General features: G+C 37.9%; 2 protein-coding genes across 2 annotated transcripts; one reads left to right on the forward strand and one right to left on the reverse strand.

Moving 5' to 3' along the window:
• Positions 1–2,480: 2,480 nt before the first annotated feature.
• On the reverse strand, positions 2,481–7,127 carry LOC131792084 (uncharacterized). Its single transcript, XM_059109452.2, has 2 exons — positions 5,250–7,127; positions 2,481–4,441 (listed from the first exon to the last, which is right to left on the reverse strand). Exons 1-2 carry the CDS (start codon positions 6,886–6,888, stop codon positions 3,270–3,272), a joined length of 2,811 nt encoding a protein of 936 aa, XP_058965435.2. The 5' UTR covers positions 6,889–7,127; the 3' UTR covers positions 2,481–3,269.
• Positions 7,128–7,784: 657 nt separating this feature from the next.
• Positions 7,785–11,904, forward strand: LOC131792103 (uncharacterized). Its single transcript, XM_059109473.2, has 2 exons — positions 7,785–9,947; positions 10,491–11,904. Exons 1-2 carry the CDS (start codon positions 7,898–7,900, stop codon positions 11,642–11,644), a joined length of 3,204 nt encoding a protein of 1,067 aa, XP_058965456.2. The 5' UTR covers positions 7,785–7,897; the 3' UTR covers positions 11,645–11,904.
• Positions 11,905–12,049: the final 145 nt, after the last annotated feature.

Genomic DNA, 12,049 nt, shown 5'->3' on the forward strand with positions numbered 1-12,049 from the left:
GGTTCAATAAAGTTGTTGTCGTTGAAGTTTACGGTTGGCTGCTATCAGCAGAACTTGAATAGTTTACTTTCCTTCGTCTGTAAAGTTATGTGAAATTATTTGCAGTTTCCTGGAACAGGACATAATTTCCTAATGTTTTACCGGAATGATTTTAGGTTCATAGGATGAGTGAAGAAAATCAGATTCCATTCTACCGTTTGCGGTTAGCGTCAAGTTTAAAAACATATTTGTTTTACAAGTAGGCAAGACCGCCCGGCTACTTTTCGAACAATTTGATTCGTTCTTGAATCTTAAATGTGAATGTAACAGTACGACTAAGCGAAACCATTTTACTGTTATCTGAAATGTTGAGCGACCATTACCAACAAAAATTTACATAACTCCGCTCACCGTCAACACGGCGTCGTTATCAATTACATAAGTAAACTACAACGAGCGTCTGTCAAAATTGTCATGACGATCATCATCACATAGCGCGTAAATGAAATAGATAAGAAATCTTAACCTTGGGAGAAGATCGGCACAGCTCTTTCCTCAAGAAGCAGATTTCTTCTTGTGATTCTCCTCTGAGAACGAAGAATCTGGAATAACAAATTCTTCTCTGAAGAGACATGAATCTTTCAGTAAGAATTTAAGTTCACTTCAAAAGAATTGAAATTCAGAGTGATCGATGAAAGTAAAGTGAGAGAAAAGAAAGAAAGTTATCAATCTACAACTCACACTCATCCATAAAATCAAGTTGCTGTATTTTGTACTTGAATATTTCCCAGACTAATTGCCTGCAATCAAGTTACCAACACCTCTTTCATTCAACGGGTGATACACGCTAATTCATGATTGCAGTGTACTCTAGCTTAGCTTTCGTCAAATGTACATGTCACGCATCGAAATATATGCACGATAGAGAATAGAACGAGGAGATCTTCCCAAAACCAATCGGAAACTAGTTAGTAAATAACGGTGTTGTAGACCTAAAAGGGGATTCAGTCTGAAAATTAATTCACACCTCTGTCCGTCGTTATCCACTCCAAAATTTGGGGAATATAGATCGATAACGGCGCACTTTCTTCCAGACGGTATATATACATACTAAGAGATTTTACGCTGTTAGTTAACGCTTAAAATCTTATAGTATGCACACCGACGCAGATAGTGGCATAAAATTGTTCAGTCAGAAGACTGTGTTAGTCACATGTTAATTAAAACCGTTATCTAATTACCGTAAAATTTATTATTACTTGCAGCTGTAGCTTCAGTCAAGTTTCGTCCACGATAATAAGAGTCAAAGATAAAAACTTCCAATGTCACTGGTTTACATACCGTTTTAGGTAATGGAATGTTGGAAAAGTTTTCCATAGATATTCCTTTTTAAAAATTATCTTACGAGTAACACAGTTCCGAATAGAGGTGTGAGAATGAGTATAGGTTTGGATATCGAAATTGACTGGTCTGCTTTGAGATCAAAGACAACATCTTGATAAAGTTACCTGAAATCGTAGCCAGCAACAACTTAAGTGGTAAGGAATGACTATGGGTACAGGTGAAAAGCGAAGTGTTTGGCTCAACTTGGCTCGATGAATCTTCCAGGGTCGTAAGTACAGAAGATCTGAATTCCTAATATGGGTGGATACCAAGTGCGTATTTAAAAATATCACGCTATGACGTCAGTATGACCTTACTTATTTTCATTGCCCCTCTGTCTTCTCCGCGCTCCTTTCGCGCGCGTCCTTTTGCTCGCAAGAATCCTGCCCATTGGGTGTTATTATAGGCCTTGCGCAATAATTTATTACTGGCCTGAAAATAGATAAACTGACATAAAATGTTCATTAAACTGTTAGGTATTAGATACATTAGCTTCAAAAATGAATTGGAAACTGTTCATCATTTTTACCCTCAACCCTTAATTACTTTTCCCGATTTTTTTCTGTGTTTTTCCTTCCGCTTCTACTCCTCTCCCTGACTTGTGGTTAATTGTCTCACTGAGTAACTTCCGTACTTGACCGGATAAATGGATGAAAAGTTAAAAAAAAATAAAAATGAAAGAACATTAATAAAGAGAAAATGAACCCCTAAGTCACTGCACTATTATAGTACATACATGGACTGGAGAAAAATATAAAAGCACATGAAAATTTTCCGAATAGAATAGCCTTTAAGATCATACTTCCAGCTATCATCTTCTCTTCCACACAAATTTATCACTTTATGGGGTATGCAAAAATGTACTTGAAAATCACATTTTGAGATCTAAAAAGGCAATTGAAAAACTAGATTATCAATTTGATATTCCAGAGATAAGTAAAATACAAATTCCTCTCAAAATGAATGAAATGCAAAGTTAGTCATCGGCTTCACATTAGATACTTATTCACTATAAATTGCTGGATTTATGGGTTTTATCCCCTCTTCCCTAGTTCATTCTTGGTTTTTAAAATATCTTGTAAAGTATTAACTTTTTGCAAGATATAATCAAACTCTCATTCCATTTCCTTAATTTTTATTTTCATTGCAGTTCAAAATTACATAAATTGCATGTTCAATATGCCATCACAAGTAAGGTAATATGCAGGACTTTTATTTTCTTTAAAATATTCCTTAATATGTAGACATACAACAGTGAAAGGAAAATTAACTAGTTGCTTGAAATCAATGCTTTACTCTTACATGTTCAGTTAGTTGAAATTGAAACCTACTTCTTCTACCTCGGTGCCACAACATTTCCTTATCATACCACTAGTCAAATAAGATTTGGTTTCACTTCAACAGAGTATAACCTGTAATCTACAAGTATTGCATTACAACTAGCATCAAAGACATTGTTTTAACATTTGACTCTCAGGAATGATCAGCATGACAATTCTCCTAAACGTAAAGGTAATGAGAATGAACAAAGAGATCAAGATGGGGATGTGGCACTGATAAAACACTCTCTTCTCAGGAATAACCAGAAAAATTATATCCACTGGTCTTAAATTCTCTCATCTAATGACAATTAACCTTCAAATTAGCATGTGTTCTAAAGCTACAATGAAAAGCCCAACACTGATTACCCCAGAAGGACAAAGGTCAAATTTAAAATAAACATTATACAGTGTCACACAAAATAAAATAAACAGTAGAGTCTTGCAGTGATAATTAAAAAGAACAATTAACTCTTAAATCATAATTAATATATGAAAATTTATATTCAGTTGCTTTCACTTCCGTCATTTCTGTTTAGTAACAACCATTGCTGACAATACTTTTCAAAACTGCTTAATTACAAGATTTCAATGATACTCATTCACTCTCCTGCCAATTGAAAGAATACACTTCTTACCAAACTTAATAAAATATATCAGTTTTGATAAAATTTCTCTCCTAGTAAGACAACAATTCAAGTCATGAAGGATATTTTCCATTCTCTCCACAATAAAAAACAACCTGCTAAACTCCAAAGCAAGCTTCTTACTACAGCCCACAGCACCATTTGAAAATGACAACCTAATTGCCAGCCCCTCTAATGCTAAATGTGCTTGGAATTTAAAATTGAACACTTTCTTTAACAGATGGACAGCATTATTCTCACAAAGCTTCTTGAGCTGCTGCTCTGTACAGCTTGTCTTTTTTAGTTCTGGTCTTAGGGGAAAGCATTTAGAATAAATGTTAAGGTCATGTTCTATCTTGTCAAGTTTTCTGTGGATCTGACATATCAAACTTGAAGCCCTGGCAACCCGACTTGTAACTGCAATATGCTGATAAGACACACTGTTTACACATTTTGTGGTCAGCTGAATTTTTGTCAGTTGAACAAGTCTACACTGAGAGTGATTAATAGTAGACACTGACCAGTCTTGTAAACAAGACCAACAGAATTCCTTGCGACAGAAGATGCATGTCATATGATTACAACCAAGACCCTTTTCTACAGGGTAATAACAGGAGGGACAGCGCTTCACTTGTACACTGGTAATCAGCTCTTTTTCCTTCCTTGTCGCAAATCGAGCATAAGATGCATTCTTTTGCCTGAACTCCCGAGCTTCCTCACAGGTAGCTGGCCAATGAGCATCTTCCTGGCACTTGAAACACCACATGGTACCACAGACACATGCCACTGGCATAGGCTGGACACTACCACTGTGTTCTGCATAACAAGTCTTGGAGGAGTCTTGAATTGTTGTTGCATTGACAACCAACTTGCACCGGTCTGCAGGGCACCATTTCCATTTGGGGCTCATCTCCAGCATGGTGTCCACCCTCTTTGCCAGAAGCCGTTCAAACAGAGATGGTGCAAGGGACATCAAGGTAATATCATCAACTGCTATGCTACACTCATGCCCAGGGCACCTCAGTTTCATTTGGCCCAGATCAATCTGGGTCTTCAAATGGACTTTCCAACAACTGTTACAGAACTTATGGCCACAGCCATTCAAGGACAGAAATGGAATGATGCCATCATGCTCTGAAACACAAAATTTTCTTGATTCTCAAGACCTGATCATATTATCCAACTGGTTAAGTTGAAGCAATGAATGCAAACACTAAAGCTGAGCTCTAAAACATTATAGGAAACCACTGAGTAGCTAGACATTGTTTTCTAAGGACTCAGGGTTGTATCAAACCTTTAACTCCCATGAGTGACCAAGACAGAATTTCTCTTTACAATATCAAAACAACATCAACCAGATGAGTGATGAGAATAAAGAAAAATATCAATTTGGGGATAATTAGTTGATCCAATACTAAATTCTTTGAACAAACATCATAAGAATTGTATGGTTGACGGTAAGGAGAATTACTAATTTGATCTGGAAGTTAAAGGGTTAAAAAGGTTTCATGCAAGAATATCAACCCTGTTGGGAAAAATGCTATCTTGGTACCATTTTTTATAAAGCATTAAAACTATTCCAACCTCATAAATGACACTTTCCTAATTTTTGGTCATCCTGTTTAAAAATTCCCTTTTCATTCCCTTCCTTTAAGAAATTCAGCCAATTAGGGAAATTGTGCATAGAGAAAGTATATAAGCAAAGAAAAGTGAACAAAAAAAAACATTGATGATACAAATCAAGTAATAATAAATATAGCTCATATCAGATTCTGAAATATGTGATATTTAATTACTCTTTCAAAAACAATTCTTTTAAAATCACTACTGAAAAAGTTTTCAGATAAACACAGATCAAGAAGGCAGGAGGGTAATCAAAATAATGCTTAAATGATACATGCTGGACCTTCCAAAAATAGTCTAATTTATCAGTCACATATACCTGAAAGCTTATCTTTGTCTTGAACCTCTTGGAAACAGATTCCACAAGATTCCATCATCACAGGATTGCTATCCAAAGGAACAACGGCAGTGGATGTCCCTGGGTGGCATGTGACCTCTGAGAGACATTTCTTTATCTGACGTTTGGCTGTGTGAGATGAGAATGTTTTTGATGTCCATCCACACAGATCTTGGAAAACATCCAGTGACAGCCTTGGTTTCCGTGGCTCTTTGCAATGCACCTTCACACTTATGTTCTTTGCCAGCTCTGAATGAAAACTAATGGCCATGTCTGTGATTTCTTGCATGGTCCAAATTTTCTGATCAGTTTGCATCATACTGATCTGGGAAATAAAATCCTTGACAGTTTTTTCATAAGCATCGTTGTCTCTGTAAACAGCCATACTCATTACAGCTTTTACTTCACCTGAGTGGCACCTTGCATGGTCCTTAAGTATTCTGAAAGCGATAAAGACTTCATCACCAGTGGTCAGGGGTATAAGCGATGTTAAACTGAGGGCAAAAGTTCTGGGGAAACTAGAACCCTCCTTGTACATGTGAGGCCACTGTTGTGCAAGGGTCTCTGGCATAATTTCTTGCTTTCTCATCGTAAGGACAATGCCTTCATCAGTGTCTGAACTAGAACATTCCACTAGATCAGAACAGGTTTTAAGTAGTGGTACAGACTCATTGGCTGCTTTGCTACTTGAAACTGAAGAGACAGCTAGGTTTCTTGCACGACGACGCCTTTGCTTACCCACTTCAGGATTTTGATTTTTCTTGTTTGACTGTTTATGTTCTTCTCTGGAATCTAAAAGGGAAGATCCTGCCTTGATTTCCTCCAAGTACTCCAAATGCATTTGGTGCATTTCTATATCATCACTAACAAGGAAATGCCTCTTTGACTGTACTGGATCAATCTGTTTCTCCCTCCAATTTTTGTTCAGAGAAGACCTTTCTTTGCCATAATGTGTTTGTAGAACTGGTTTAGATTTTTTCATGAGCATGTTCAGGTCAAGGCTTGAAGATCTGTCCAATTTCCCTCCAAAATCCTCCTCAAATTCACTGTCAAAGTCAGTTTCAACCAGATCGTCATCATAATCTTCATCATAATCTTCAAGTAAGCAATCAGTGGCGGAAGAAAAGTTACAACTATTTTTCTTCTTTTTTCCATGATGACCAGAGGGTTTCTTGGGTTGTTTCAACCATGATGCTGAGGGATTCGGGTAGGTTACCTCAAACCGAGATTTGATCTCCTCGTCGTCTCGAAGTAAATCTTTTGAGTGTGCTAACTTACATCTGGGTTTGCGCGACGTGCCATTTTTGGAATTGAACACAGAGATGCAGTCTGCTCGAGTATGTTTCCTGCCGCTTGCGCTCGCAAAGCGCTCGACCAACACAAGTTCTTCATCGAATCCAGCGCTAACACAGCTGGTCTTGATTACTTCCGGAAGGAGCCAACGATTGTGTTTTCCCAGTGAGTAGGTAATCGCTTCTTCTACACGTTGATTTTCTTCCTGGAGCGAACTGACGCCTGGAGAGTGTATCAGAAGTCCTTCGACTCTTCCACCTTTGATCTGAGAAAACTTAGATCGAAAAGTTCGTCCTGTACGGCCTGATTTTCCACGTTTCCCCTCCATAGTTGAATGTCCTTCTTCTCAACCGTTGTCTATGAACTGATTATCTTTTAGAGTAAAGGGAAAAAACTCAAACCTGATAAATAAGTCAAACATTTCTCTTTTATAGACGGTCAATTTAGCCATTGCGGTGTACGTCTCTGTGATGGTGTAATTCGGTGTTGTCCATATAAATTCATCTATGATTGGCTAAGAAATTTATCGTCCAATAATCTTATGCGTACTAATATGACTCCTTGCTCAGAATCCTATTTTTAGTAACATTCTTCTAAGAACACCGTTACGTGACATTTGTAGTGACATACTTGATTCAGTTGAGTTTGAAACTTATTGAAACAAATAAAAACATGAAAAATATACAAATACGTAGACATGAATCAACACACAAAAATACGTACGTAAGTCAATTAAGGACAAATGACTAATCAAAGTAGAAACGAAAGAAAAAAATAAATGAATTTAGGTAGAAATATAATTACAATTTATTTTGAATTTTCAAAGCATAATCGAATAGAATTCAATTTGGACCCTGCAACACTCAGGTTTTTTCGTTTTAGTTAACAAAAGTATAAATTCAGAGAGTGGTTCAACTCTAACAAACTGAAGCTTCGACGAAATCAAAACTTGTGTAATTCGTAATCCCCGCCAGCTTTCCTGAGTTATGTAAGGAAATTTAATCAATCGATCACAGGGAAAACCTGGAATGTGTTAAAATGTTTTTAAGAGTATTCTAGATACTAGTGAGCCAAATTTTGTTTTGGTGTTGTACAAAACGTTTAGAGCTAAAAATAAATCACGAGTTGATAATACGAATCTTCTGATTGGATAATAAGTCAGCAGCCAATCGGAAACTTGCTTTCATCAAATCTTCACTTTTTGTTTACTTCTTACAGGGAAGTTGCACCACAGTTGCACTCACTAGTGTGAATTTTGCTTAATAATGGATTTTTGGAAGTATAAAAAGGGTTCGATTTACTCTAATAACCATTCAATATTTAGAGAAAACGGTTAGATGTTAGAAGAAAAAGGAAAAATGGTTTGGAAATTTGGAAAATTCGGTGTTAACAACGGACGAACTGTACGTTCGCGAAGTTCTCGGTCCAAAAGATCTGAGGGTCTTCTTATTCACACCACAGCTTTCCCTGAAGGAAGCCAAGATAAAACAGAGGTCACCACTTATTCGCTAGGCAAGCAAAATCGCTGGCTTCTTCCAGAAGTAATCAAGACAAATACCTCTGCTGAATTCGAGAAGGACGAGGTTGTTTTAGTGGAAAGATTCACCAATGATGGAAAGGTTCGTCCGGATTGTTTGTCAGTTTATAGCTCAAAGGATAACAAAACTCGAAAATCCAAGGGCAGATTGGCTCGAGCTAAAGACCTGCTGGTTGACTTTGAATATGCGAGCACACGCTTTGAGGTGAGTTACCCCAGTCCATTGAGACCATGGCAGAAAGAGAAACAGAGAAAGAGATCAAGGGTACGTTTCGAAACACGCAAGAAGTATTCTCGTTTCGATTGGAGTGAAGAGGAAGACTTCGAGGAGGTACATGAGGAAGATCTATCTCTCCACTGTATCGAGGAGGATCTCAGTGAACACTGTCACTCAAACAGCATTATTAGATCTATCACAATGGATTTTGATTCTCATTTGAGAACATCCCCTAAAAGGAAATCGAATCTAATCGAAAAGATTAAGACTTCACAGCAAATAAAAAATACCATTAAAAGCACAAGACTTTTCTCACCTAAAAAGCAGTGCATTTATGTGGACAGTGGAGATGATATGTACAATGCACATCAAGAACTTCTGACTCAAATCAGAGAGATGTCTGCATATAATAATGATTGTCATATTCCTAACTCGTATGATGCCATTATGAATGACTGGGGTTATGATGTTAGTATGGTTGACTGGGGTCATGAAGCTAATACTGATGACTGGGGTCATAATGCCAATGCAGATGACTGGGGTCATGATGCTAATGTGGATGACTGGGGTCATGATGCTAATGTGGATGACTGGGGTCATGATGCTCATATGGATGACAGGGGTCCTGTTGCTAATATTGATGATAGGGGTGCTGTGGCTAATATGGACGACAGGGGTGCTGTTGTTAATATGGATGACAGGGATCCTGTTCCTAATATGGATGAGTGGGGTCATGATGCTAATGTGGATAACTGGGGTCATGATGCTAACATGGATGATCAGGGCTGGAATTATGATTGGCGGGCACCAGTAAGAGGTGGCATGCACAGAGGAAGAGGGCGAGGAAGAGGGCGTAGAGGAGGACGAGGAAGAGGTAATTGGAGACATGGAAGACGAGGAGGTTTCCGACGATTCAATCCTAACTTGTCCTTAGAATTAAACAATCCATCTTCAATAATTGGGAACAGTCATGGTAGTCAACACCAAGTACCTAGCACAGATATGACACCAAGATCTGACCTGCCTGGAAAATGTTTGGAACCTTCATCAATAGATGTAATCCACCAGTACATTGCTCTTGTTCTTTCCCCAGAACAAACTAATCCTGCTCATCTAGAGGAAATGTGGGGTGAGAAGTACCTTGAAGCAGAGAGTGTTCCAAGGGCATTTGCACTTAAGGTTATACCACTAACATCTCAGGACATCAATGGAGAAGTTTTTGTTCTTTTCCGACAGGGTCACAGGCTGACTAACTGGTTTGCATCTGTCACTTGCAGTGAAGAACACACACATAAATCAGTGCTAACAGAGTTCATTTCTGAAATCAGGCTGAAGAGTGTCAGAAAGGATGTCTGTGGCCTTACTCTAGAGGATATTGTGAACACTGCTAGAAACTGCTTCTGCCTAAACACCAACAGTAAAGCAGACACAGCAGAACCCAGGCTACCCAAACTGTCTTTTGATGTCTTTGCAGACCTGCTTGGTTGGAAGTCTAAGGCCTTTACATTGGCGAAAGCACGTCAGGAGATAAAGATGTCCCTGGGGAAAGAAAAGTTCTTGTCAGAAAACCCTGAACCTCTGTTTAGTACTGAAATGGAGTGCGGGATATGTTTTATGGAACTCAGCTGTAATGGTAAGTAACTCAAAGAGTAATTGATAACAACTGAAATGAGTTTCTGATGCTCAGACAAGGTCTGAGTTGTAATTTATGCTTGGTGTTTTGTTCTTTGCTTTTAGGGAAAAAAGAACAAATTAAATCTTTTCTTTGGCTTTTAAATTGTATTGTTGGCTTGCATTTTTCCATCAAATGAATCAGAAATGTATATCCTTCCTTAATTAAGTTATTTCTTTAATTAATTTCCTATCTAGTGCTTGATTACTTAAGTTAAGTTCAAACATTTTCAAACTTTTTGTAAAGACTTTCCACAAAGGTTTCAATTAAGCATGGTAAATCCAATACTTAATAGTTGTCACAATATCTAAAAAAAAGTATTACCTGAGCTACAATTTTACTCAATTATGAAAATTGGAAATAACTTACCTAGGTGTAAAGCACCAGCACCACAGTATTTGCCTGTGAAAATGCAATGTAAAAAGTAGGCATCTACTTGTACTGATAAGTTACCATTATGACTAGTGATTACGAGATTGAAGGTTCTTAAACTTTCTCCCTTAGATACTGATGTCTCCTCGACAACTTTGACCACCTGTGGTCACACATTCTGTAACAGTTGCTGGAGGACTCACTTAAAGACCCAGATTGATCTTGGCCAAATAAACCTGAGGTGCCCTGGGCATGAGTGTAGCACAACAGTTGATGATGTCACCTTAATGTTACTTGCACCATCACTTTATGGACGGCATATGGCAAAAAGGGTGGACACCATACTGGAAATATGCCCCAAGTGGAAATGGTGCCCAGCAGACCAGTGCAAGTTGGTTGTCAAGGCAACAATAGCAAAGGACTCCTCCAAGGTCTGTAGCTCTGAGCACAGTGGTAGTGTCCAGCCTTTGCCAGTGGCATGCCTCTGTGGTAACACATGGTGTTTCAAGTGCCAGGAAGATGCTCACTGGCCAGCTACTTGTGAGGAAGCCCAGGTGTTCAGAAAGAAACATGAACGGTATGCTAAGATGGTTGAAAACAGCAAAAAAGAGACCCTGATTACTAGTGTAGGGGTTAAAAACTGCCCATTTTGCAATTACCCAATACAGAAAGGTCTTGGATGTAATCACATGGTCTGTGGTCTCTGTGGTAAAGAATTCTGTTGGTATTGCCTGCAGATCTGGTCTTCCCATGGTGATGTTTGCAAGGGAGTTGTTGCATTGCGAGAGGTGGTGATACCAGTGAATACAAAACACTTGAGATCATATGAACACCATGCTGTGATGTGTCACTTGGCCAGGTCACCAGTCCAGATACAACAAACTTACAAAAAACTGGATAACCTTAAAAAACGACAACAGTTTTATGAGTCATGCTCATATAGATTTGACTCCAAAAAACCTTGGCCTAGTTCTACAAAAAGGCGTATGAGGGATCTATGTGATAGTGATATGTCACAAGATTTGCCACAAGTGTTTGGTTTTAAATTCCAGGCCCTTCTTGCCCTTGAAGGTTTGGCAATGGTGTTGAGCTTCAAGAGAGACTCTCCAAACAAGAGGGTAGCACTGGAATTTGAAAGACTGTTATTCATTGTGGAGAGATTGGATGACTTACTCCAAGACTTTGAGAAAGGTCTCAAACTTGAGACTTTGGAAAGAATGAAAAATTTAGTAGCATGTGGCAAGAAATGTCTGTGTGTTTTATATAGAAATACAAAAAGTGCATAATTTCTTCTTGATGTAAAATTAGGATTTCTGAAAATCTTGCTTTCTTATTTCCTTTTTTGGCATTCATTTAGTGTTTATCCTCAGGTGAAGTTTTCTCTATTTTAGAAAGCTGTGAACTGCCAGGAAAATGGAAAGTTTGTGGACTTATCCATACCTTAAGAGTTTTCCATCATTTTCAATTCTTGGAAATTGCTTCTTACTTGAATTGCATGTAAATAGAAATGTTTATAAAGGTTAGTTTGATCAAATAACTAAATAAATTAAATTATTATAATGAAAATGAAAGAGTTTTTTTTTTATGTAGAAGTGGACATGATAAACATAAGTATACTCTTCCCTCTAGTTTCTTGAAGTATGGAAGCCTAATTTTTTTAGAATGAAAGCACATCTGAAACTCATTCAGCA

The sequence above is a fragment of the Pocillopora verrucosa genome, chromosome 7 (genome assembly GCF_036669915.1).
Source record: "Pocillopora verrucosa isolate sample1 chromosome 7, ASM3666991v2, whole genome shotgun sequence".
In the NCBI taxonomy this organism is placed as follows: domain Eukaryota; kingdom Metazoa; phylum Cnidaria; class Anthozoa; order Scleractinia; family Pocilloporidae; genus Pocillopora; species Pocillopora verrucosa.

Excerpts from the sequence above, each read along its gene's own strand:
- LOC131792084 (XM_059109452.2), bottom strand. The coding sequence starts at position 6,888 with ATGGAGGGGAAACGTGGAAAATCAGGCCGTACAGGACGAACTTTTCGA. Across the intron at positions 4,442-5,249 it reads AGACAAAGATAAGCTTTCAG|AGCATGATGGCATCATTCCA; the intron begins GTATATGTGACT and ends TTTGTGTTTCAG.
- LOC131792103 (XM_059109473.2), top strand. The coding sequence starts at position 7,898 with ATGTTAGAAGAAAAAGGAAAAATGGTTTGGAAATTTGGAAAATTCGGT. Across the intron at positions 9,948-10,490 it reads TATGGAACTCAGCTGTAATG|ATACTGATGTCTCCTCGACA; the intron begins GTAAGTAACTCA and ends TTTCTCCCTTAG.